Source organism: Dermacentor silvarum, chromosome 9, assembly GCF_013339745.2.
Source record: "Dermacentor silvarum isolate Dsil-2018 chromosome 9, BIME_Dsil_1.4, whole genome shotgun sequence".
Taxonomy (NCBI): domain Eukaryota; kingdom Metazoa; phylum Arthropoda; class Arachnida; order Ixodida; family Ixodidae; genus Dermacentor; species Dermacentor silvarum.
Genome location: NC_051162.1, coordinates 139,644,559 through 139,671,825, shown reverse-complemented (window position 1 = coordinate 139,671,825; position 27,267 = coordinate 139,644,559). Strand labels below are relative to the sequence as shown.

Genomic DNA, 27,267 nt, shown 5'->3' with positions numbered 1-27,267 from the left:
TATGAAACATAATAATTCTCAGAGGCCAGCAGCGCCTCAAACGACAGCGTCTGCGTCTTCGACAAGAGACGCAGCGTCTCAACGACAGTCTTGCGAAACGACAGCTGTCACGACGGAAGAATGCGACAATGCTCCTCGTGCCGTTCGTACCACCGGCACCGCCAACCGCGAGGTGGTACCACCGGTGCCATATCTACGGGAGTGGCGCACATTTTTAAACTACACTACATCCGTGGTCAGCCCCGAAAAAGGCTAGAAACATACCCGACACAAAAAGGGGGTAAGTCGCCAAGTCATTGTGATGAAAATTCGCAAATGCGGTAGTAGCTAGCACGAAATTATTTTAATAAGTCATATAATATACATTTGGATACATATAAATTGCAGATTTTACATACAGCGTTTGTAATTGACCTGACGCCAACCGCTAAGTCAAAGAGCGATACAACCTTTAGTGATTTGCTAGCCACTAAGAGCGGCAAACGCATCGCGAGAGCATGCATCCGTCGTTGCAGTCGGTACTGGTTTTGTCGTGTTTAGCATTTAAACAGAAAAAAACCACTCCTCAAGGCCCTCCTTCTTGGTTTGATGGACGCAATGGCGAGCCGGTGTTCTGCTTCACAGGCGACGTCTCATAAACGGCCACGTGTGCCGTTACATTGCTAGGTGGCGACACTCACTCTGTCCCCGTTTCGCCCGTGTCTCATCCTGCTTCGTCTCCTATTTCTTTCTTGCCATTACTTTTTATACTTGCTCCTCACTATTACAAACGAGTGAGCTTCTCAGTACCCTTTTTTTAAATAAAGCAAGAAAGCTATTATTTATTACACCTATGCTCATTTTACAGATATCACATTACAAAGATTACAACATCCAAGTGGCCGGTCGTAGATCCTTGCAAAAAAATAAAGCTCGGAAATGTGTTGTTTTATACGTATATTCACTACAATAGGTTAGAGAGATAAATAAATAAATAAAAAGAAAGAAAGCAATCGCATTGCAATTGTACGAACTATTTCGTAAGGCACCAACACAAATAGCAGGGCCTTACGTTCACCGTGAAAACTGACATTTATGCTGGCACATGTATACTCTATGTAAAAACATTGTAACCTTGAATGTTGTACCTGTATCTATTTCCAGTTTTCCGCCGGCGGATGCGGCCCATCCAGCGCCGCGCATCACCACGGCGGCGGATGCAGCCCATCCTTTACGCGTTCCCTCGGCCTCCCCGTGTAATATGACGGCAAACAAACTTCAAACGTGAAAACTCGGCTACCGCCATGTGCAGCCGGCAGCACAGAATCGGCCTATAGAGAACCTCATTGGTGCTTTCGATTGTTTTCAGTTTTAAGTTCGTCTCTTATTGCTAACGACTTCCAGTCCAAAAAGGACGAGCCAACCTTCTTACCCGGGTGGCGCAGCAGCTCTCGAAATTTCGCCGCCATGCGAGAAGTGCGAGAGAGCTTGCAACACAGGACCGGCGATCAAAATTGCTCAAGCAGGCTGCTCACAACCATAGGAAGCGAGCAGATAATGAAGCCAAAAAAAGCACAGGGAAAATCGCTTGTTTTTTTTTAACTGCAATATAGAAGGTATCTGGTAAAATGAAATGAAAATGGACGAAAAACAACTTGTGACGGGCAGGAGCCGGACCCACACCCTCCGAATTACCTGTGTGTTGCTCTACTAATTGAGCTGCGGCCACGGTTGTTCCCACTTTCATGTTATTTACTTTACTTAATTCAGTATACTGTCAACCCCAAGTGTTTCTTTACAGGGGTGGGTGCACTTAAAGAAACAAAAATTCAAGATATAGCAGTTATGGAATAGTAAAGTTATACAATGCAAAGGATACAAATTGTCTTTCTTTAACATAGGTGGGCCCAGTTTGAGTAGAAAACAAACAACAAATTCGTAAATATGAGTTATACAATAGAAGGCATATATCACCCGCGTATTAACACAAATTACGTCAGTTTCGTGGTATTATAGTCAGCTAAGCAAGCTCTAGAAATTTCAGGAGTGTCGGCTGTATTGCACTTAAAGCGTCTAGTGCATTCCATTGGCGCACTGCTTGGGGAAAAAAAGTAAAAGTAAAGTCTTATTATCGCAAAAGAATTCCTCAAAGAGTCTTTGAGGGGTGGTTCTGGAGTGGCTTACAAGTCTTTGGAGTTAATCGTAAATGAATTGTGTAGGAGTAAGTATAGGAACTTCAAGCGGTGTAGCTGCGATCGGCTAGATAAAGGGTAAAGGCCTGCGCGAAGCATGAATTCAGTAGGTGAATATGTGTGTCTGTACCGGTTATAGATAAATCGCACAGCTTTTCGCTGCACCCTTTCGAGTGTGGCTATGTTGGTAGCTGTATAGAGAAACCATGCAATCAATGTTAGCATTTTCTAATGTCGGACGTATAAGTGACACGTAAGCCAGTAGATTCATTCCGGGAAGCGAGTTATTCTAAACACGTTCAAGGAAAAAGAGCTTGTCCATGGCTTTTTTTGCTACATACTTAACATGCGTGGACTAATTTAAGTCTGATGTGATAATGATACCCAGACTAGAGCACTGCACGGGCCGATTTTTTCAGCCCGGGCCCGGCCCGGGCCCGTTTTTACGTTGGGCTGCCCACCCGAGCCCGACCAAAAGTTTTATGGCGCCCGGAAATAATCTAGGTTACCCGCCCGGCCCGGCCCGCCACCCCTTTATCTTAGGCCCGAGCCCGGCCTGAGCCCGGCTCGAAACCTGCCCGAACCCGGCCCGAGACGGAAAAAAAAAACATGTTTTTCAGAGTCGAGACGTGCGAGGATAACTCTCTGCACGTTACATGCACCCCACCAGAAAGTCCGAGCACGGCCCAGGCCCGCGTCAAAAAACCCGAGCCCGGCCCGGGCCCGGGTTGAAAAGCACATACCGTGCCCGAGCCCGGCCCGAGCCCGTGAAAAAACTAATCTACCCGGTCCGGCCCGGCCCACAGGCCGGGCCGGCCCGGGCTTTCGGGTAAGCCCGAGCCCGTGCAGTGCTCTAACCCAGACATCGATATTCAGTAACAGTTCGTAGAGCGGTGCTATCAGAACCGTAGGTGAACTTAAGCGGAATTGTTTTCGCTGTAACGGACTGTAACGGACGGAGATCAAACTGTCTTTTTCTTTGTTAACGACCATGTTCTAATTGTGACATCACTGAAAAACTTTATTTATGGTGTTGTTTGGTTTGATCTGTTCGGATCGATGTTTAATTTCATGGTAGAGCACACAGTCGTCTGCAAATAATCTCATTTGTAGTTCACTTTGGTTACTTATGCGATTAAATACATAGCAAGACTTAAAGCGCTTCCCTGCACAGATCATTGCAGGACACCACATGGTACGGGAATAGTGTCGGAGGTGTGTCCATCGAGTTGGACAATTTGGTAAGGGTCTGTTAAATAATTACTGATCCATTGCGTGAGAGGCCCATCACCGATTAAATGCTCTAGCTTGTAGATCACTTTCCGATGTGATACGCGATCGAACACTTTGGAACAGTCAAGGAAAATTATGTAAACTTGCGACTGATTGTTAATACCTTGTGGGAGATTATGTATGAATTCCACAAGTTGTGTTACAGTCGATAGTCCATTTCTAAACTCGTGATGACAAGGATGTATATTAGTTTATGAGCCTCTATGCATTGAGTCAGAAACTTGAGGATAATGTGCTCAAGAATTTCCCCACATCTGCCAGTTAAAGAGAAGGGTCGATAGTGCTTCGGGCAGTGTTTACGGCCTGATATATGTACATTCATTACTTTAACGATTTTCCACTCAGAGATAATTCGACATATGCAGATTGATTTCTTGAATAGGAGACAACGTTATTTACTACAAGGCTCAGCATAGCGCCTCCAAAAATTATCAGGGATATCATTCGGACCTCTACTTTTCTTTTCGTCAATATTTAGGGGCAACGAAAGTACTCCCGCCTCATAAATTCCAGGGGTACCGATCAGTTAGTTCCTTGTGGTCATAATGTTGTGGCTGAGTCTGGCTAACATGGTTATTATCAACGGTAAAGACAGACTGAAAGTATTTGTTATATGAATCAGTTTTAAATATTTCATCCAGGGATGACATCGGGACACTAGACTTTTGCTTTATGTTCTAGTAACGCCCTAATTTACTCGGCGAAGTTTTATTAAAGTTTTTGGGTACTTATGTATGTGTACATGATCGGACCCGAAGAGTGTTAGCCAGCACCATTTATGGCCATCGTGGTAGATGTGACACCTCTTTTTACCAGTAACGTCCCGTAGCACGTGAAAGTTTGCAGCAGGCAGGTGGCCAATAAATAGATAAGCTACCTGAAGGCACCAGCCATGCCGGATTGGAGACCTTTGCTATGCAATGAACGAAAAGTAGGTGAGCCGAGGGGCTCGATTTTTGTTATTTATTTATTTTTATTTATTTATTTATTATTACCTCAAAGGCCCTGGTGTGGGGTATTACATGAGGGATGGGTGATCGCTTCGGTAAAATGTGGACTCCCAACAGTCTGAAGCCAACAGATAATGAAGCCAAGGAAAGCACAGGGAAAGTCATACGGAGACTTATGTGTTGATTTAACTGAAATGTAAGCACTATAAGGTAGTGATAAAAGAAAGCTGACGAAAAGAAATGTCGCAGTTTCGCCCGAAAGGCGAAGCATCGACTGCGATAGCAAATTAGTAGAGCGCAATTCGGAGTAGGGATAGTAGTTTTATCGGCCGCATAAACTTGGACACATTGGCTTACTTACTGAATTAACAATCGTGGTGTCAGCGTGCACAAGCAAACCTGGCTAGATCACACTGAACGACCGCAGCCAACGACTGTCAAAACGCTGGCAGCAAGCGCAAGTTCGCGCGGTCTATTGCTTCAACGGAAACTGAGCGGCAAATGCACAGCCCATACCGCATGCATTTATCATGCCTCTTATCTCTTATTTATCCCGTCTCTTATCTCCACACGGTCTAAGAGACGGAGTGGGCGACCGCCGGGCAGAGAAGTTGTTGGCAGAGGAGAAGCTGCCCCCCCCCCCCCCTCCCCCCCTCTTCCCGTTTCTTGCTTTCGCATGGGAGATTGAGTGGCAAGATACGCCTTTGGCGCCGGAGCACAGCGCCGCCCCTCCTCCCTCCCTCCCATACCCCAACGGCCTTTCGCGGGACGGTCGCGTTTGCTTTCCGCCGTGCGTTCGCCCTCCGTGATAGCGCGCGTTTCCCGCGCGCTTTCGCTCGCGCATACGGCGCGCGGCAACGATTTTATCGCCCTTGGAATCTATACGGAACCTCACGGCGACGGCGACGGCAGAAATACAGTTGAAGTGTCCATATAATTGCTATCAAATAAAAACAAATTACCTCCGGTGGGGGCAGAACCCACAACATTGGTCGTAGCTCAATGGTAGAGCATCGCACGCGTAGGTGGAGGGTGGCCCTTGGTCTTCCCCCACCCATTCTTTTTTTCTTCTGGTTCTGGTTCGCAAGCTGTCTACGTGTCTTCCGCGGCAGTTCTCAATGAAGCGAAACGAAGTATACGAATGGACTGTTGTAATTAAGGATTTGAGAGTGTGACATTTTCATACCGTATGCAAGAAGTTACAGTTATCCCGAGTGCGGGGCATTTACCACATGTCGGCGCCTGACATGCAGAAGGGTTACTGACGGCCATATTGATCTTGAAAACTGAGTGGCAAAGCCAATACCCGGACATAAAGGCACAAACGACGTACACGGGCACTCTGCATGTACATTATTCTCCAGTCTATTCCACTAACATTCCGTTTTTAAGAGTCATGTACCACCTAACCCAGGAACAAATTTTTCTTGGATTATATATTGTAACGACGTAGGGGCTTCGAAGATGCCGTGACATAGCCACAGCGGATTAGCTATAAGCGAAACAAATTTTTTATTTTGGATTTTGTGGCCCAGGATCCAAGGCCCCTCATTAGCGACAATGACAGTTACGAGTGCGATCTTCGTTCGTTGAGTAGAATCTCGCTTTACATGTCAGTCCAGTTTTTATACCTTTGCCACGGTGTATTCCAGGGTAACTGCTGTGCTCGCGTACATTCCTTATTTTACATGTTTCGCGTCGCACGTGCAATCTGAGGAGGCGCATCCGTCTCGCTTTCGAAATCCGTCTCGCTGTCGAATTTTGGGATACAGAAAGCTAGTCTTGTGAGTAGGAGCTTTGTAACATCATGAGAGCAGTGATCGACGATGAAATGCCAGAGAAGAGGTCGCCGGCAAAAAAAAAATGTAATACAACTGGCCCATGTCAATATTATGAGGATCTAATTAAGTATGGCTTGGTTCTTGCGCAAGGCCTCGTTGCGGCAGATCACGTGAACCAATGTGTACGGCTGAGTGCCTAGTCGCGTCTCACAAGTTTTATTACCAGCCACATGCATAATGCATTGCATAGCGTCAATTCTCCCGGCACGAGGTATCTGAATAATTTTTTTCTACTTTCTCGCGTTCAAGCGAGAAAGTATTTCCAAGGAGAAAGATTTCCAAGGACAAAGCTACGCAAATGAATTCTATGTTTGGCTCTACGTGGGGAGGGAGAAGACAAAAAAAAAACATCCATTGCAGCGGATCTTGACGGGGCTATCGCCCCTTTTTTCTTGAGATACAGTGGGTGAATTCGTTCTTTCAGCAAACATAAGTGGATCACGAAAAGTACACGAGAGTACAATTACTCCGCCTCAAAAAAAAAAAAAAAAAAGAAACTAGGTCGGTATACTAAATGTCCGGGGCACGAAAAAAAAGAGAGACTATGACAGCAGAAATACATTCGCTCGTCAACAGCCGGGAACACCTCTAGAGAACAAGGCACATAGCATTCGAATAATTTAGAAAAATATATAAATTCTTTTTTAGGCAAGTAAGCAGAATTCAAGTTACAATCGCAGAGTTTACTCAGGATTCGAGCGTACACTGGCAAGTTGGATGACTCGATTGCTACCGGAAACACCATAAATGCCCATTCCATATACTGAACAAACGAACAGTAACAGGCAAAGGGCGAGGGGAAATTCAGTGCGCTGGGGAGGATGAACCGGGGAGGATGAACACTACAGCGTTGGGCGGAAAAAAAAACGAAAGTTAGAAGGCCATGTAGATCGCTGAGACGCATTTAAGTTGAGCGATAACGCACCGAATTCTTGCTATTGGATTCCTTGCGTGTTGCAGCAAAAGGCGTACAACCACCACCGACTGCTCTGGCAGTGCCCTGTGTTACAGGATTTTAACCAAGAAGAAGACTGGACGAAGGCCATCACAGATCCCAGACAAGACGTCCAACTCCTGGCTGTCCAGAGGGCCCGTGAACGAGCGGAGAGGCACGGCCTCTCTGTTCCGACATGGGACTAGCCAACGGCTAGCAGGCCCGCCTGCCTAGCTTCTCAGGACCTAAATAAAGTGTTTACTACTACTACTACCACCACCGACTCGCAGAAACATTTTTTGCGTGATTTCCTGTTGTGTGTTTGTGTGTCCCCTTAGCAGTCTGTCGCCATCTCACAGCCGGGTACAAAAAGGGAGACGCTGAACTCGAGAGAGTCCGTCACTGCCAACGGTCAATCCTACAGTCTAAGTAGCTCTGTGTCCGTAGTTCCACCAGAATCTCAGCAACAATGAAGGTAAGAGTATGCCTTCTTGATAACACGGTAATATCGTTAATTGGATGGATGTATTGTAAGTGAATTTGTTCGCTTTTCTGGATAACAAAAAAAAACTTTTTTAAAAGCAGAATAATATGTTATTATGGATAATAGCTTCTGAGAAACGTTGCACCTAATATTTTGATGGTCATTTTAAAGAAATTAAGAATACCTACGCACTACATGCTGCGGCATGTGACATGCCGTATAAGTACGAAACGAACAATACCAACACAATGCAACTAACTGTGCTATATATCTAAAAGAATCCTTACATAAGCTCGAAAATATCTTTGGCAATATTGAAAGTGACTGTCATGCGGTGTATCTTTTTACTTCTATGCTGGAACCATTTTTTCTTGCATTTTTTCTTTCATCGTATATGGTTTAAAAATACATTCTTAGATCACTTCAACTGATGTTCAACAAGCATCTTCTTATCTACACATTCACAGCTCACTTCATTCAAAGCCTCTCGAAATAGCTAATTCAAAAAAAAACTCTGCATGTGGGTTGATAGTAGAAGCATGAACGCTAAAACAGTTTTCTCGTTTATGACCGCTGTCAGGTATAGTGCGTTAAAAAATGCCAATGCTGCCCAACAGTCAAATCAACTAGGAGTACTTGTGCCCCGCTGCTAAATAGTCATTGAAAATCAAATATAAAGTATATCGGTTAAATATATAGTTATACACAGTCATACACAAACTGAACTACAAAGCGATTGTGCGAGCTTGCAGATCATGGCAGCTTCCGGTTAAATATCATTTTCAATATGTCGTAACATATGTGGGTGTCCCGTAGAGGCACTAACAGTAAAAATAAGTCCTAAGAATATCCAGTCGGTTCATATATTTTATTCAAGAACAGAAAGGCCAATGGACGGTTAATTGTCCATTTAGGTCGAAGTATCGTATTTATCGGTCGTGCTGTAGACGCTGTGATTGCGTCTACAGCACGTCAAAACCGTGCGTCAAAACAGCAATTGCACATTCACAAGTAGTCTTCAACGCACCTGTCATTACTATCATTCTTTAAACATCCTCATTTCTCTCTTTCAAACGCAGGTATTCGTTACCGCTGCTGTTTGCACCCTCGTGGTCTGCGAAGTTTTCTCCAAAGAAGTCGCCAAGACGGAAAAACTTGAAGGGCGTGGAGGCCTTCTGGGTGGTGGTCTTGGAGTCGGTGGATACGGCGCCGGTGTTGGACCCGGCCTCGTCAGAGCTGGTCTCAGAGGTGCAGGTATTGGGGCAGCTGGACTCGGCAGCTATGGCGGAGCTGGTCTCGCTGGCCCGGCAGTGGGTGGCGCTGGCCTTGTTGGCACCAGTGCTCTCGTTCTTGGCAACGGAGGACTCGGCTATGGTGGCGCTCTCGGCTACGGTAATGGCTACCAGTCTGGCTATAGCTCTTCAGCCGGCGGCCACCAGGGAGGTTACCAGGGTGGTGCTGCTGGACACAACCAGGGATCCGCGGGTTTTGCTGGCGGTGCTGCCAACAGGAACGCGAACGCCTACAATAACAACCGGGGCTACAGCCATACCTCGGGATTCTGGGCCACTGACAGCAACAACTTCGGCTCCGGACACAACCAGGGCTCCGCTGGATTTGAAAAGGGAGCTGCCGGTCACCAGGGAGGATACGGACAGTCGTCTTTCGGGCACAATGCTGGTTCTGGTTTCGGTGGAGGATACCTCGGCTAAAACAGCCGTCAATAAAACTGTTCTTCAATACACTGGTCCTTCTCTTTATTGCTGTTCGAAACGATAGAAATACTTTCAAGTTCACCGAATCACGCAACATGCCATCATACACACATGCAAAAGGGTGACGAGTGAACGGTTCTTTTTTCATTTGAAGTACAGCTTTTCTCGGCTAGATGCCTGGTTGAAAGTACTTTAGGGTATCGAGAGTGCTGGTCTCTCTATAATGCAATGTTTTGTTGCTGGGGCATTGTGATCAAAAGTTTTCAGACAACGGATATCTCAGACTGGAACCAATGTTTCGACGTAGGGACTTGCATCGTGAGCCTTAAACACCCCTTTTTTGATCATGGTTCATTGATTCAAGTCTTTGTCTTCCTGTGAACATCTGTCTTGCACAGGAGTTGCGCCTTACCTCTATCGGTTACACCGGTCTTGAGATCTTTTGAATGGTTTTTCAAAGTTCCAGACAAAAGTGCTTATATAAGCGAAGCCCCTGGAGGTACATTCTATTCTTTCAAGTGATTTGCCCAAGTCAATATGTCTAGAAAACGTGCTGAGTTGCGATGCCTGAAAAAAAAAGGAAGAGAAGAACCTAAGGTGCAGTTATAACATTCCCATTTTGATTATTTTCCAGGTCAAGCTTGCCAATTAATTATTCACATGGAAATTCATCATAAGACATACTTCACCAATAAATAGACCCTACGTGGCTAAATGAATTTTTTTACGTCTATCAAACGGGCTGCCGCCAATGAATATGTAGTAGCCTACCGATAAGACAGAAGTGGTACCCTATGTGGAGGAGATTGCAACATCACTAATGTTGCTGCCGAGACTGAAAATTTCAGTTAACTTTTTGTGAAAGCTCATTATACTTCGCCTTACTGTATTTATGCACACTATATCCATCCAACTTCCCACATGTTATCATAGCGTCTTGACGATAATTTGCCTACGTTTAGGGGCTATATGGCTGCCGTTCTCAGTAAGAATGTTTATGTCAACTCAGTTTAATGGAAATCCTCAAGGTCGAGGAATGTTCCTGGAAGGGAAAATTGTCAGTCACCCGACTGCAGCACGAAGTTGTAGAAAAAATTATACGGATTTACCTGAAAAAGGAAAGCTTCGAACCCAGAAATTGAAGGAAGAAAGTTCAACCCCCGGACCAATTTAAATTTTTCGTCAGCTGCGAAGCTTATCCTGCAACAAAACATGTTTCTCTTTCCTTTGTACCTTTACGCCACTGTCGGGTGGATGACAGTTTTCTTTTTCATGAACCTCCCTCGGCATTGCGGGTTTCCGCATAACTGATTCGACATGTTCAGTGTTCCTGTAATTTGAATCATCTATTATTTCGACCTCGCTGTGATATCTGCTAGGCTGCAGGTTAGCTGAAATGGTAGAGTGACCGGAAGGCCGTTGGTCCCACGTTGAACACCGGACCAAGACGAATTTTTCATGAACTGTGAAGCTGCCACGAAAATCAGCGGATGCACGCTCTAGCCCTAGCTTATTCCATTCGGGCGATTCAAGAACACTACTCGGGACCATCCTTGGAACCATTTCTCGTACAATACAACACCATCATGCAACACCATCGTCTAAACAGCAGAACCTACCCGTCGCCACACAAGAATCTCAGTGGCGTGGAAACAGTGGTGTGGAGATAAATACCGACAAAGACGTATCCCAACTTAGGCAGAATACAAGCTCTCCACATGTTCCCTTGTTATCTTCGTTCTTTTTATCTTTTTATCTTTTTTGTCCCCTTCTTTTAACAAACATCGTTTGGGAAACTTGGCACACAACAAACACCGTGTAACGCGCCAAAGCTGCACAATGGCTACTAGGTACGCGGTAAAGCGGGAATGCGAAATAAGTTTTACCACTCTGGTTTCCCAAACGTGCACCTAATAAGACTACGTTGGCGTCTGTGCTTTGAGCTAACATCACGATGCGCTCCAGAGGCCCCGTATATTCGTAGATACTTCGTAGTTGCTTTTGTTTACCCTTCAATCACAGGGACTTCTAAATTTACGTAACTATTGTTGGTTATGGGAGATGAGACGCCTGTGGTGACTCCTTCATTGCTGATGTTTGTAGTGAATTGCACTAGTGAGAAAAGCTGATATCTTTTTTTGTTATATTTTGATGATATGTAAAGCTGAGATATAATTTTGTTATATTTTGTATCCGTTTGCGCCCATTTGTTTCGTCGCGGTGATCTGTATCTCGCTTGATTGCTGGTTGCTCACAAGCTGCAATGACCGAAGAGGCCACGCTCGATTCATGTTTATTATGTTTATAATAATAATCACAATCAACAGTAGGTTATAACCTGGTTACATTACTTGTGTTAATTTCCGAGGGAAATTCTCTAGTAGCTTCAGCTATTTTCTTGGCCCTCTGGTGTAACAGACGGGTAAATGAACTTCAATCTTCAATGCGTAGCCACCACAACGCAGAGAGCAACCAAAAATGCCTAATTGGCCTAGATAAATATAACTGATGCTTTCGAACGTGCTGATTTTAATTTTGTTTCTTGTTACAAAACTACCTTCTATTCTTAGAAGGGAGAGACGAACTTCTCGCACGAGTGATACAATCCGCGCTCTTGCGTCGCACACCGGGAAGTGACGAACGGATTGCAACACATTTGATCGCCGTAGGCAAAGGGAGCGGCGAGCAGAATCATCAAGCATGCTAGGTGTCGTCTGTTGCAGCGCTCACTGAATGGAGGCAAATATACACGTGGAACGAATAGAACATTCCTATTTAAACACTTGTGAGCTTGAAGTTTTCATACGCGAACAAAGCATCCCCACTTGGTTCGACGCAGCCCCACTTGGCGCGAGTTATGGTCACGCGTCAAGCATGGCCTCTACAGAGACCGGCTACGGATGGTCAAATTATCAAAAACTCAAAATCTAGCTTGGTGTTAACGCAACGGTTGTTTGCGGGAAGTACCGCAAAACATTGGATGCGGCAGAAAGTATAGCCACGTATAATAAAAAAGATTAAAAAGAAAATTGAAGTTATAATTGCTGTGCAATTTTTCAAGCATCTCCTTTTATTTTGCTTATGTATTGCAATTTGGTAAAATGGCCTACCTGGGCCCCTTTAAGGTACCCTAATTCAAATTTACCCGCCGTAATCGGTCAAAAACGACAAGAGAAGTCACTTTTGACACACATCCGATAGCTTTGCGGCCCAGTGAGCTTACCTTGGAAACGCCCGGTCTTCGTCTTTGTTCAACGCCACTCCAAGTTCTCGTTACAATTAGTATGAGTACTTCTGACAAATAACTCATATATTCCTCGATTTAGCCTTGAATTAGTCGTTCAACGATTGAGTTGCCCTCGATAACTAAAGAGGTTACCCGCGGTTCATTCTACGTGAGTTGAAAATGTGGAGCGTGCCCCTCTTAAAGTTGTCTCCACAGATGTTTGACAAACGCCTGAAAAAACGTTTTGTGGCTGATAATAAAAATGCAATATGCTGGCGAGGAAACCGCACAGTGAATAAATACATAAATAATTCTGTGCGACACACTATGGATTACAATCAACTGACGGTCTATTGTGACTATGAACTAAGGGTTATTTATGCCATATTTTATTTTTGATGTTTCTTTCTCATGTGTTTGTTATTCGCCATACCTAGTCACCCTCGTTAACACAGCAGCTTGTACATAACTTGATTATAAAGTCTGCAGACTTCTACGCATTACTTTTACTGTGCCGTACTGTGGCTTTCGGAGTTCAAGTAGACTTCCACAGACACCTAATAGATCAGCAGACTGTTCTTTTATGAAGTTTTTAGGGTAAACATGGAATATACCTCAGCTGCATTGTTAAAAAAATTAGAGGTATTACCGGTAATAGCAATTTTCTAGGTCTTCAAAGAGATCACGTGAATACAGAAACATTGACTTGCAAGACGAATCACAGCTACAATATCCACTTAAAATAATTCCACTAATAACATTTGAAATGCATTGCATTACTCCGGAAGATTTCTTTGCACAGTTGAATCCTCTACGATCGAGGTATACTCATGTTTAGCAGCCATAACCAGATAAGACTTGTTTTAAGAAATTATTTCAATAAATGTGTCATTACCTATATTGAAGTTCCATTTAGCCTGGTGTTACAAAAAGAAATGATGTTTAGGGAAAAATAATGTGTCGAAATTTAGGTCAATCGCTAACCTTTCTTTCTTCTTAGCATAAAGAATTCATGTGACATTGAAATGGCGTAAGAAACTTTTCAAGCTACTTCTTTTATGTTGCCATGCAGCACAATGTCATAAAAATACTACAGCGGAATATTTCAGGCTGCTGCGGACATCTTTACGGCAGGTTTTCTGAAAGGGCGAAGGTTTATAACGTTTAATCGGGCCAATTTGCGTAAGCGATGGGTGGAGGATATGTACTGAGGAGAGATTAACATCTCTATTGTTTGACTGTCTAATCTGTCCTGCTCGTGTCTCTTCCGCATCGTGGTGTGCACCATCCGCCATGTTGAAAGAGAAACAACTAGTCTCGCTTCGAAATTCTTTGAAGCGTCCTTTTTTTTTTCGCGAATCAGGGCACAATTTTTACGTACACTAGAAAGCTTGAGACCTTGAGCGCCAGCGGAAATCCCACAGTTACCCATTCCGCACCGGAAGCACAAAACAATAAAAGAAGGGAACAGGGGAGAATCAGGTACGATGGATAGGATGATAGCGGGGAGCGCTAAATACTACAGCATTGGGCGGAAGAAACGTAAGTTTCGCAGAACACAGCGTGGAACGCTGAGACACGTTTAGGTTGAGAAATGACGTCTTCGACTTCTTGCGAGTGGATTCCTTCGGTTCTGGTAGCTTCAGGCCGACGACGACGGTAGACTCGTAGAAACAATTCTGCGTCATATCCTGTTTTGTGTTTGTGTTTTCACTTGGCAGTGTGGCGCCCACTTTGACTCGGGTATAAAAGGAGAGCCGCTTTGCGACAGACATTCAGTCACTGCCAACGATTGATCCTACCGCCTAAGGAGCCCTCTGCCCATACTTCAGCTTCAAGCTCGGTACAGGACGAGAATCTCACCAACAATGAAGGTAACCACATTTCTTCGGCATAGCATAGTAATGCTGTTTGCGGTGAGGTACTATTGTCATTATATTTTGGTATTAGCGAATACGGCAAAAATATCCACTTTTAAAGGAACAAATTTTAAGAAAACAGAGCAGCTCCTGGGAAAGTGCACTGTGTAGCATTGTGAGTGCCTATATTTAAAGCATTTGTAACTATCTGCTAAGTACATTTATGTGGTGAAAATTTAGGATTATTACTACACATAATATGCACATAGCATATAAGCGCAATGTGTATAAACATCATGTATACTGCTATATATGCCCTGACTATTCTCGAACTTATTGTTTCGGTAATATTCTCAAGTCCTAAAGACAATTGTGATACAGTTCACTGTGTTAGAATTACAACCAATTTTTTCATTTTCATAATAACTATGGCAGCTATGACGACTCATTTCAAACTTGCCTAAAGTCATGTTCAGCCAACACTTTATGTCCATCTTCAAAGGTCGCTTTTTAAACGTCTTACAAAATAATTCATTGCCACCAATTCTACACAATAAAAGTGTGAAAGCGAAAGTGTTACCTGCCTTGCGGTATACTACACTGATGAATAGTCAAGGATGTCTATCGCTCCGCTCTGCTATAAATAATAGTTCATGCTCCATGCAAACGCACCACTCTTTGCAAACGCCGTGGTTAATAAGCATAGTTAGCAAAACCTCAGTAACATTTACGGGTTGTTTTCAACTCAATTCTCATGCCCAAATTCATTTAACCACCTTTATCACTTTATTCTAAATGTAGTTCTTTGTCGCCGCCGCTGTCTGCGCCCTCGTGAGCTGCGGAGCCTTCGCCAAGGAAGCCGCCAAGAAGGAAAAGATCGAAGGTCGCGGAGGACTCCTGGGCGGTGGTCTCGGAGTCGGCGGCTATGGCGGTGGCGTGGGTCCCGGTCTCGTCGGCGGTGGTCTCGGAGGTGCAGGTATCGGAGCAGCTGGACTCGGCGGCTACAGGCGGAGCTGGTTTCGCAGACCCGGCAGTGGCTGGCACTGGTCTCATTGGAACCGGTGGTCTGGGATACGGTGGACTTGGATACGGCCGCCTCGGTTATGGTGGACTCGGATATGGTGGTGGTCTCGGCTATGGCGGCGGTCTCGGCTACGGTGGCGGCTACCAGTCCGGCTACGGCTCTTCGGCCGGTGGACACCAGGGAGGATATCAGGGTGGCGCTGCCGGGCACAACCAGGGATCTGCTGGTTTCGCGGGCGGTGCTGCCACTAGGAACGTGAACGCCTACAACAACAACCAGGGGTACAGCCACACCTCGGGATTCTCGGCCTCTGACAGCAAGACCTTCGGCACCGGACACAACCAGGGCTCGGCTGGATTTGGAAAGGGAGCTGCTGGTCACCAGGGAGGATACGGACAGTCGTCGTTCGGACACAACGCCGGTTCCGGCTTCGGTGGAGGATACCTCGGTTAAAAGATAGCCAATAAAATTTGATTTTAAAGCGAAGCCTTCTTTGCCTCTTGCCTTACTTTACGGGTGCTGGCTGCTGCTTGCTGCTGCCTTGCCGAATATATAACTTGGGCCACTTGCTATGTGCGCGAATGGAAAACTTTGGTCGCTTGGTAAGTGCAAATGGGCACCTTCGACTGCGTATGTGTCCGCATAAACGATCTAGGGCACTCTGCATGCGTATGTGGTATGTGGCACTCGGTATGGGAACATTCGTGGCAAAAAAAAATTAGACCTCCCCCAGAATGTGTATGTGCCACTGGATAGGCCGCCAAATAGAGAAGCAGAACAAGAGAAAATTGAAGAAGTCGGAACCGGAAAAAAATGAGGATGTCGCCTGCAAAGAAAGGACGAAATCACCATCGAAAGCAACCGAGTGTGTAGAAAGCTGCTAAGTCAACGAAATTGGACCAGAGCATGCATTAAGCGAGGGGCCCTGCGTTCCTAGGGAAGGAGGAGGAGTGACGAAATTTGAGTAAACGTCAAAGAAATGTCACTTTTAACGAATTCCTAATTATGCGTGTGATGCACTATTTTTTATAATACTTTCCTCAATTGTTCTCGTTATTCACGTTCCAAGCGGAGAAACCTGGTACGATTCTCAATATCATAAAGTGCGCCAAACATAAAAAAGAGGGATGATTGGCCTTCTAGGCTTTTAACTCAAGCTTTTATAGTAGATCACCCGCTGCATAAACAAGGTTTGTTTATCTTTAGAATACTGCAAGTTCCACTCTCTGTCAGAACGCAAAATTACTTGCACAGGGGTCGTGCATTACTTGTGCCAGTGCTAGCCCGTTCTTGGCAGCCCTTAAACCCTTTTGTAGTCTATCTGAAAAAAGGATGCTGTTACAAAAAGAAACACAATGCAGTTTACGAAAATAAAAAAGAGGATATGAAATATACTTATGTGATTCCTACTTATTTTACATTTTTCATTACTTCCAGGACAAACTATGTTGCTTCACTTCACCAGATATAACTCAATTTAAACTTAGTAACGGCATCCGCATTACGCATACTATAAGCAAATCAAAACTTGCTCTTTACCGACAGCTTTAAAAAATTTGCACCGAAATATTTGTACACCCTGAACTGTACTGCACATCTTATGTTGCTAATCTCATATAGTTCTTTTGGAATATATATATATATATATATATATATATATATATATATATATGGTCAATCTATTTGTGCCCGACATAAAAAATGACCTAACAATTGTCACCGTAATATACGAGCGAAACCTCAAGAGGTCCAATACGCCAGGAATCTTCATGACGCCGTAGCCCCATTTTCTGCAAATAACAGAACCCTCGAAGTAGGGCTCACGTAAAATCGCCTAACAATGACTTATGAAAACAAACAAGGTAACCTACTCAGCCTAAATGGTAAATGAAATGAGCTTTTGCTTCCAAATCGCCCTATCTCATTAACAAGCATGTTATCTGAAATTTCCGAACATATTTTGTGATCACAGCTGACTAAGTTTCCGGATCCTATTTCGTTCTTTTCCTCCGCTCAGCACTGTTTTCGCCAGTGATTTTCATGCGGAACGCAACTTCTTCCCTTCAATCACAAGCTTCATCCAATTTCGGACCTTCCTTGCATGGCTGGCTGCTATTTTCTCGATTACGCAAAAGCGCTCGATAAGGTGTGTTGCGAACTGCTACTTTTCAAGCTACGCGAATTAAATGTAGGTTGTCATCTCCATACCAGGTTGGAGTGATATTTTACTAACCTCCTCCAGTTCATTTAATGCAATGAAAAACAATCTTATAGTAAGCCCGTGAATTCTGGAGTACATCAAGGGTCGGTTATAGGTCCTCTGCTCTTCGTGATATACATTAATTACCTTACGAATAGTGTTCCTTCTAACATTCACCTGTTTGCTGACGAATGTGTTTTGTTTCGCAAGAATAACCGCAATAATGACACTGGTAGCTTACAGTACGGTCTAAATGCTGCATGTAATTGGTGTAACAAGTGGTTTATGGAGCTGAATCCTGACAAGTGTAACATTCTCCGCTTAACACGAACTGCCACTAGCAGTCACTCATATCTTCTCAGAAACATGATTCGGTAATCTGTTTCTTCTTACCACTAGCTCGGCGTTCACATTACTTTAGATGTTAACTGGACATTACACATTACCAGCACTTTTAACAGCGCTATCCACATGCTAAGCTATCTATATAACATGTGTAAGTGGAAGCTTGGGCGAGTTGGTGATTCTATACGGACATGTCTGCACAGCGCAAAAAAGAAAAGGAAAAAAAAAACGAGGCCTGAAGGAAGAACACAACACAGGCGTTGACTTCAACTAATCTTTATTTGCGAAAGCATGCGTCAGCATTGCGAAAGCATGCAAAGCTTGCATCAGCATTGCGTCTGTTACCCTAACCAAAAACGAAATCAAGTATCTTGCTGTGAACTAATAGGAGTTCATGAGATGTGTGACATAATGCAAAAGCTTTTTGTTATCAGTATACAGTAACATAAGAGAGCGACCTGTAACATGTTGAAAGCAGTCAATTTTCGATCGCCTGAATAAACCTAGCTTAGAAATAACGTTTTTAGGAAACCTTCGATAATTGGTGAAGTAAACATTTCTAAACATTTTTTCATCAACTTACTTGCAACATAAATCTGCAGCCTTTCTTCCTTACCACACTGCCCCATTAGTTTCATTCAGCCTTTGAGAGTCACACAAAATATTTATAGCCCAATAAAACCTAAAGTTGAGCTGCCGCTTATCACGCAGTGTTAGTGAAGCAGCCCTACAATTGATTGAGATCAATATTTCAATCCAGCGTTTGCAGTAGTTCCGCCTTCTAGAGAGCTCTGCTAAACTACTAGTTTACTGCGTCCAGTAAACGCATCAAACGGTGTTGCATCTGAAGTGTATTACACTTATTTTGCATAACCCTCCATTCTCACTGCCTTGACCAGCACTCAGAATTAAATCCCCACACTTTTTAGCGCAAGTTCTTTACAGAGTAACCACGCTTTCCAACTGACAAAATCAAAAGTGAGCCCCATAGGCGAAGCTTTCAAAGAATTCAATTGTGGGCTTGAACGTTTACAAGCTGCGCAGTGTGTTATGGAGGACGGCATAGTGAAACACTTCGAATTAAGTTTTACCAATCTAAATTCTTTAAAGTGCACGCAAAAAACGGCACATGACCATTTCTCGCAGCCGGCATCGAACCTCCGGAGCTCGAGCTCCCCAGCGCAACGCCATAACCTCGAAGCCACCGCGGTGTGAAACTTCACGTCCTTGGACAATACTGACGTAGTTTCCTCTGTTAGCGAGAATGAAAATGGGGTTTTGAACAGACCGGTTCTCAAATATTTTAGCGTACGCGTGAGGGTTCCAATGGAAGCTTGCATATCCGATATATGCCACAGCACACCTGATTCGGAAATAAACAAAAAGAAAGAAAGAAAAAGGAAGAAAGCCCGGGAAGAGTCCCGTGCGGAAGTGTCTCCGATATTCTTGGAACATCTCGCCGAACCATGGTTTTCGCAACAGCGAGATCCGTGTTCTTCTCGTAACCTCCGTCCGCTGCGTTCTTGCAAGCAGCGAAGTTAATTACGAGAATGACCTCCTGTAAGAAAGGTGTTGCAACGGCATTTCCTTTAAACCAACGGTGTTGTGTTTTGTTTTGAGTTCTAGACAGGGCGCTTCCGTCGCGTCGGGTTATAAAACGAGAGTCGATTCTGTAGGCAGGGTATTCACTCTATGCCTAGCATCGTTGGTCGCGGACTAGTCGACTCCCCACACGCGAGACACAGATTCAGTTGATACAACAATATCTTCAGAAAATGAAGGTGAGCTTATATTTTCAGCCTGTGGTAGTCCTAGCCTTCTTTCTGTGTGAATCTGCACAGCAGTTTAGTCGATTTTCTGGATCGGTATTTATTTTGCCTTGCGTAATGTGTTTCGTATTTTTTTATGTTTGCTAACAATGTTTCTTATTTGTGCTACGTTTTGTTCTTTGCGAGCCCCCCGCCCCCTTCTTTACACTATGCATTCGGCGATATAGGTAAGACAAATGGATTATATTGTTCCCAATAAATTCACAGTAACTAACCTCTAATTGTAGTAATCTATGCCATAAATTATATTATTTGCTTCCTCTTTTGGCAGTAGATTCCACGAAGTTGCACGATGATGTAATTTGCGGTTGCAGCATGTTCTGCAGAGCCTGGCCTATTTTTGTTCGCTCGTCTAAAGCTACTGCAATCTAGAGCTAGAGCGCCAAAAGCTAATACACATGTCGAGGCAGTGCGTTTCCTCTAGAAGTAGTTAGAACAGACTGTCCCAGAAACAGTGAAAATTTTTCATTATTGGCCCCTCTCTGTCAATGGATAATGAAGGCGTGAGTAAGCACCCTTTTGTTTAGGTGAAACATAAATACAGTGCAAGGCTTATAACAGAATAATATCTACGGCGCAAAAATGCCTATCGGCTGCCAATGTGGAAACAATTCTTTTAAACACTGCGGAATACGCATATCAAAGAACCTGTCGATAAAAGCGCGAGACTTTCATGAAATATGACATTGCAAAGGAGCACCTCTGAAACCCAATTCCAAATGAGCTGCGTCTCAATGTTACCGGCCCGCTATAAGCACAAACAGGGCGCTAAACAGAAAAACTGAACGAGTTCCCACCAGACAGATGATACAGTTCTTCAAAACATTGTTTCCGTTAATTTCGTTGTTATACGTTCGTTATTACAATAGAAAACGAAGGCGAAACTTAGATTTTCAATTTTTCTCCGAAACCCCACTTTTATTACGTCACTGTGACGTCACGGATTTGATAGTATATTTTTCATCTTTGGTCCATTGTGGCTAAGGGAAGGTTATTGAAATGTTAAGTCCATCTTTAAGTCCATTTGTACCGATATGACCTTAACTAAGCCCGAGATGATGACGTCGAAATCTATGAACATGGCGAGCTGGTGCGGTAACTTCAAGGCGGCGTTTGCACACGTATTTCGTCCTTGCGTATCTTCCTGCTTACCGTGACCTCCTCCCCCGGCTAAGAGCGTATCATTATGTGCTTGTTGTAGAAGGGGAATTTATTAACACAGCTCCAATCATTTTTATCTCCAATGTCATTTTAACGTTTGTAATCTATCTATCTATCGCACACATGACTCACTCCTAAGCCATGAGAGGCAGCTCACCGATAAGCTTAGAAAGAGACGTATTCAAACGGTGCATTCCACCTGTATTTTTATGGGATTACATATAATGGGGCAAGTTGACAATATGTGTGAGAGAGCAAACGCAAGTAGCTGCCATTCTACTTAAGATAAATATAAGCAAGTGGAGTTGAGTAAGGCACGTGTTGCACAGAGAAGATATCCGGTAGTCTATATTAGTGTCACATATATAGGATGTAAAGGGACGGGAAACGCTGTCGAGGTTGGCAAGATATTTAGGTTAAGTGGTGAGAATATGAAATTTGCAGGTATATAAGAGCAGAGCAAGCTGACGCACCACAGGGAACCATATTCATGTGAGAGGCCTTCACATACCGCTGATTATAAACTAGGGTGATTGTGACAAAGATGATAATGATGATGGCGACGACGATAGTAACCATTATTCTCCCTTATTCCAAACGCAGTGCTTTTCTGTGGCTGCTGTCTGTGCCCTCGTGGCCTGCAGCGTCTTCGCTGAGGATGCCGCAGAGAAAGACAAAGACATCGAAGGTCGCGGAGGCATTCTAGGGGGCGGTCTAGGCGCTGGTCTAGGAGCCGGCGGTTACGGCGCTGGTGTGGGACCCGGCCAAGTCGGCGCGGGTCTTGGAGGCGCTGGACTTGGCGGGCTTGGCGTGGCTGGCGGTGCTGGCTATGGGGGCATAGGTCTTGCTGGCCCTGCAGTTGCCAATACTGGACTCGTCGGAACCGGTGGCCTCGGCTACGGAGCTGGTCTCGGATACGGTGGTCTCGGATACGGTGGTCTCGGATACGGTGGTCTCGGATACGGTCGTCTCGGCTATGGTGGCGTCGGATATGGAAGCGGTCTCGGAATCGGCCGTCTCGGGTACGGTGGTCTTGGCTACGGAAGCGGCCTCGGCTACGGTGGTGGCTACCAATCCGGCTACGGCTCTTCGGCTGGGGGTCAGCAGGGAGGATACCTGGGTGGAGCTAGTGGACTCAACCAGGGTTCCGCCGGCTTCGCTGGTGGTGCTTCTACCGGCAATGTGAACGCCTACAACCACAAGCAGGGTTACAATCACGCTTCAGGCTTTTCAGCAAGTGACGGCAAGAGCTTTGGCTCCGGACAGAAGCAGGGCTCCGCTGGATTTGGAAGCAGCGCTGGTGGGCTCCAGGGAGGATACGGACAAAAGTCGTTCGGGCAGAACGCCGGCTCTGCCTTCGGTGGTGGATACCTCGGCTAAAGGTGGGTACAAGCCCCAGCTGCCTCAACGCACGCCAGATTACGTACGTAGTACACATACATACATACATACATACATACATACATACATACATACATACGTACGTACATACACACACACACACACACACATACATACATACATGCATGCATGCATGCATGCATGCATACATACATACATACATACATACATACATACATACATACATACATACATACATACATACATACATACATACATACATACATACATACATACATACATACATACATACATACATACATACATACATACATACATACGGCAAATCAGTTCTGCGGAAACCCACAAAGTGGAAGAAAGCATATGAAAGGGAATAATTGTCATTTAATCGAATTGTAGCACCCCGGACCAGGGCGAATTTTTCTTCAACTCTGAGGCTCTCTCTCTGAGGAAAACCGCATGGGCTTACTTTGTAGCTTCATGCTATAATTCTGGTGGATGGATGGCAACTTTTCCCCTTCATACATGCGTGCATACTGTGCAAAAGAAACTGACTCAAACGAGACGAAGATTAAAGCATGGATCAGAAAGAATACGTACCCAGGTTGATAATATTCTGTATTTGAAGTTACGAACGTGAAGATTGAGCATGACAGGTCAATGTAACGCGTAGAGCAGAAAAAAGTAACTAATGAAGTTATTCTCATATTGACACAGTATTTGTGCAATTAGCAATGTACATTAGCGTTTCCACGGCAATTGTTGAGCAGTAGGCTAACTTCCGATCATTTGAATGACACTGTTTTTCCTCTCTTTCCAGACTGAACCTGCGTCATCTTTTCCAGCCCAGCTTCGGAGATGTTTTGTGGTCACAAATGGTCTCTGGCAGCTTCCGAGAACTGAATAAAACTTTCTCCTGCGCGACACTGCTGCTCAAATTTATTCTTTCCATTGCGTGAACTCCCAGGGGCATATAAGGGACGTACAATGGAAATCTAAGGTTTTTAATACATATGCACTTTCGCGAAAACCAAGCGAATCGGCAAGGTTACTGCTGAATAGGTGTTTCTTCGCTTCTTGGTTGCCACAAAAATACTCGACCGGAGTCTTCATTGGTGCTTTTGCATGAGCAACACTGAATCATTCTTCAAATATGCCAGTATCCTTTATGAACATCCAGAGTTACGGCATTAATTGATTGAGCGTGTGTTGTGGCAAGCTTTGCACAGTAAAGTTCTTTGCACCCTTGAGGTCGCTGTTTTATCTCAAGCTTACTACCTTTTAACCTTAGGTCTGTAAAAATTTCGTTCGTGTAGGACAGTAGCCTTAAACTACAGCGACGATGAGAGAAGCCGTAGTGGAGAATTATGTAGTAACTCTGCCAACCAAGTACGCATCGAAATGTCTGACACAAGAGTTTAACAGCTATGGCAGTTCTCGTGTCGTATGTCACACCTATCATTATGTTATGTGCACGTGGAACGAAAAAAAAAGTAAACAAAAACTAAAACTTCATTTGTCTCCTTCAGCGTTTATATTTTACCCCTCAAGAATGATGATGCTAGCAACGGCACAAAAAAAAATATGCAGTCCTTACGTACTTTAGGAATCGATATTCTGTGAAGCATTTTGCTAGTAGCTGGCGTATCTAGCCGCGTTTGGAGTTCTGCGATGCGGTACCAAGTGGACCAACGTGTTTGTGTAAATCGATCAGTTCTGTGTGTGTGACGCCAGTCTTTGTGCTATGCCAGCATCAAGACGACTACTACCGTGACGACGGTCGTATGATGGCAACGGAATGGTTTCTACTACGGCCGTTCTACGTGAGTTTAAGATATTCTGAATGTTAGGTACACAGTGTTGTATATATTGGACGAAAGTAAGCGAGAGAAACACGGATTGCGATGACATCTGTGACTATGTGTCGATCGTTTGTACCTTTGTCTTTGTGATGGTGGTCTACGTTAAAAAGACGATGGAGTTTGTACGCCGGCGTAAAAACGTTAAAACCTGTTCGCCATGAGCCAATGATGAAGGTGGTACAATGTCTCACAGCTTCTACGTAGCGTTCGCTGCTACGTGGAAATAATTATCCCAATTTTTTCTCCTGAAGACGTCCTACCCAAACAAAACGAGTCTAATTCTTGAAGGACTGGGGCACACTTGGCATACCAATGGGGGAGAAAAGTGCTATAAAGGGGGGAGGGGGAGGGTTTCATCAGCCCAGCCATTAGAGTTCAATTAATTGAGTGAAATGGCAGGCCACCAGGTACACAATACCATCGGCCAAAGGGCGTAGCTAGATATCGCCTCTACTCATAATGAGTGGTGTGTACCTGCCCAGCGCAGCCTGATAAACGCGCGTCTCTCATGTCCGCAGTCACAGTTGACAGACGTTCTTGAACTCACTCGCTCCTCACAACAAGAATGTGCGCTGCGCAATCGGAGTGCCTGATAAAAAAGTGGGGCCATTTACCCGAGGGCTGATAAAAAACGAGAGATATCCCTTGATAATCACGTGGCTCTAGGCGGAGACGATAAGCCGGTGGCTAGATTTTGCTATTGTGAAGACAAAAGCAACTATATACTAAAGCCGTAAGAGTGCAGTGGCAAAGACATCACTGTCCAACTCAAAGCAAGTTTGTATATAGGCGCCAGCCCATTGCGTTCATTAATTTTCATTAAAATCTACTCCTCCTCCTTCTTCATCCCGTATGTGCGTCGGTGAACTTCTTTCATTATTGGCGCCTCTCCGAGACTATGTTTCGGTGGCGCAGTCACAGCACTGAATTCTTAGCTTATCAGCAAGTACAGCTTCCTTAGAGTATGATAAAACGTAAATAAAACGTGATGGGATGCTATCACGCTTATTGTGCCATTATTTGTCAAACACTTGTTATGTATAATTGGGCCTGTATAATTATATTCCTCTCTTGAACACGGATCTCATGAATGTTGGTTGCAAAGATAACTTTAAAGACTTCCCCACTCATCCATGTCATCATGACAATGCGCAGTTTGCGTTCTTGAAGGAGCGACAGTTACCGACGAGATAGCATGAACGGTCACCGGAGGCTCCTGTGAATGAAAACTCTACGGCGATATGGTCCATTGTATCCTGCTTGTTTTCGCCGCGAAGTGAGCGTGTCACCGCCTGCGGCGGGACATCAAGGCCAGCTCCTTGTTTCTCCTCGCAAGATGGTATCGTTGGCCCACATCGCAACCATTGCACAAGGACAATGGAAGCTGGTTCATTTCCCTGCGAAATGTAGGCGTATTTTGACAGCGGGGTATTTATACGACATTATAAGTTTGTATTGCAAAATTTATGTCACAGACGCCTGAATGAGAATTAAAAAAAGAAAATTTCAGTACAACTAGATTTCATTTTCTGGCGCTAGCATTAACAGCAGTTTAAAGAAATAGCGACCGAGCTGTGGTCGAATTGAAGAGAGTTACGAGCGCCACGGTTTTCATAAAAACGCTGCAAATCTTCGATATGCGAATATTCGTTCACAGTAAGATCACCAGTACCAGAAACATATTGCGGAAAGTAAATATTTAAAAAGAATACACGCGAGAAATGCAAAGCAGAGACTAACATAGAAAGTGAACATGCAATTAGTCCAAAGAACAGAACACGACATTGTTTCCTGACAGAATAGTTTGAACTAAGGAAGTTATTGTGCAAGACCAACCATTTTTGTTTAATTTGTTCTTGTTGTTTTTTTTTGTCTTTATTCGCCATTTCCTTATATAACGTGGACGACTAAACAGTGTTATAACGAAAATTCCAGCCTATCATAACCGTCACCTTTATTACATGCATGACAAATCCAGGCATACTGACTGCCCATGGGTCATGGAATGATCTGTTTTTCAACACTAGAATTTCTTATCTCGCTCTTACATATAACTTCAAGCTCTGAGGGAACCACCAAAGTACAGCTCCTGTGTCACTCCGCTTCAACATGCATAGATGTCATAAGGAATATAAATAACAAAACTTCGTACTAATTAAAAAAGTTTAGAAAGGTTTCTTCACAACAATAAGCACTGTTGAGAACCTGCCACAATAATTTTGTGTTTTGGGATTGAGAAATTCAAAGTTCAGGTCGAACGTTGTTGTAATCAAAACAAAAAAAAATTGTACTTTGCCTTGCTGCACTTTTCGCTTCGGTAAAGTCTTTGCATGCGGAGAAGATGCAAATTCCAAAACGCTCCCTACTCAGTCAACAAGTCAACAAGCCGACAGCATAGTCAGAAGTGCCACCTTTAGCCAGCACTTGAAGTTCAGGTAACCAGAACCTAAGACAGTGTACGGTGACGCTTTCTTTGGCGCGGCCTTTATCGCTCCGTACGTCGTTAGAATGCAACTTGCGACCTTTGTCACGCACAAATTAGAAGCGGTAAATCACGCTTACAGTACTGGTGATATATGCACTGCAGAAACGGGACGTTAGTTGTCGGTGTCTGAAATACCGCACCTAATTGAAACGAAAAAAATAAAAAAGGGCTGCATCGCAGTTCCTATTGAGTTTATTTATTTATTTCTGTTTATTTAGGCATCAGAGAATGAGAGAGCAAACGGGATAGCCGATATTATAATTAGCAATTAGAGAAAGAACTGGAGCTGGGCGGGCCATGTAATGCGTAGGATGGATGACCGGTATACCATTAAAGTTACAAAATGGATACCAAGAGAAGAGAAGCGCAGTCGAGGACGGCAGAAAACTAGGTTGGGTGATGAAGATAGGAAATTTGCAGGCGCAAGTTGGAATCAGCTAGCGGAATACAGGCGTAATTGGAGATTTATGTCCTGCAGTGGACATAAATATAGGCTAATGATGATTATGATGATTTAGGCATATAT

At 44.2% G+C, this 27,267-nt stretch overlaps 2 protein-coding genes across 5 annotated transcripts in view; both read left to right on the top strand.

The window, feature by feature from the left end:
- The first annotated feature begins 7,565 nt into the window (after nt 1-7,565).
- LOC119464456 (acanthoscurrin-2-like) overlaps nt 7,566-27,267 on the top strand; it is a 48,696-nt gene continuing 28,994 nt past the window's right edge. For 2 of the 4 annotated variants that reach the window (XM_049656672.1, XM_049656671.1), the window contains exons 1-2: nt 7,566-7,664; nt 8,753-9,116. In XM_049656672.1, the coding sequence (XP_049512629.1) occupies nt 7,659-7,664; nt 8,753-9,116 (370 nt within the window). In that variant the 5' untranslated portion in view covers nt 7,566-7,658. Of the gene's footprint in view, nt 7,665-8,752; nt 9,117-14,391; nt 14,489-27,267 lie in introns of those variants that run through there. The other 2 variants (XM_049656670.1, XM_049656669.1) reach the window with 2 other exon arrangements.
- Nucleotides 19,721-23,318, top strand: LOC119464455 (acanthoscurrin-1-like). The gene is made up of 3 exons (XM_037725443.2): nt 19,721-19,823; nt 21,636-22,414; nt 23,215-23,318. Exons 1-2 carry the CDS (start codon nt 19,818-19,820, stop codon nt 22,410-22,412), a joined length of 783 nt encoding a protein of 260 aa, XP_037581371.1. The 5' UTR covers nt 19,721-19,817; the 3' UTR covers nt 22,413-22,414; nt 23,215-23,318.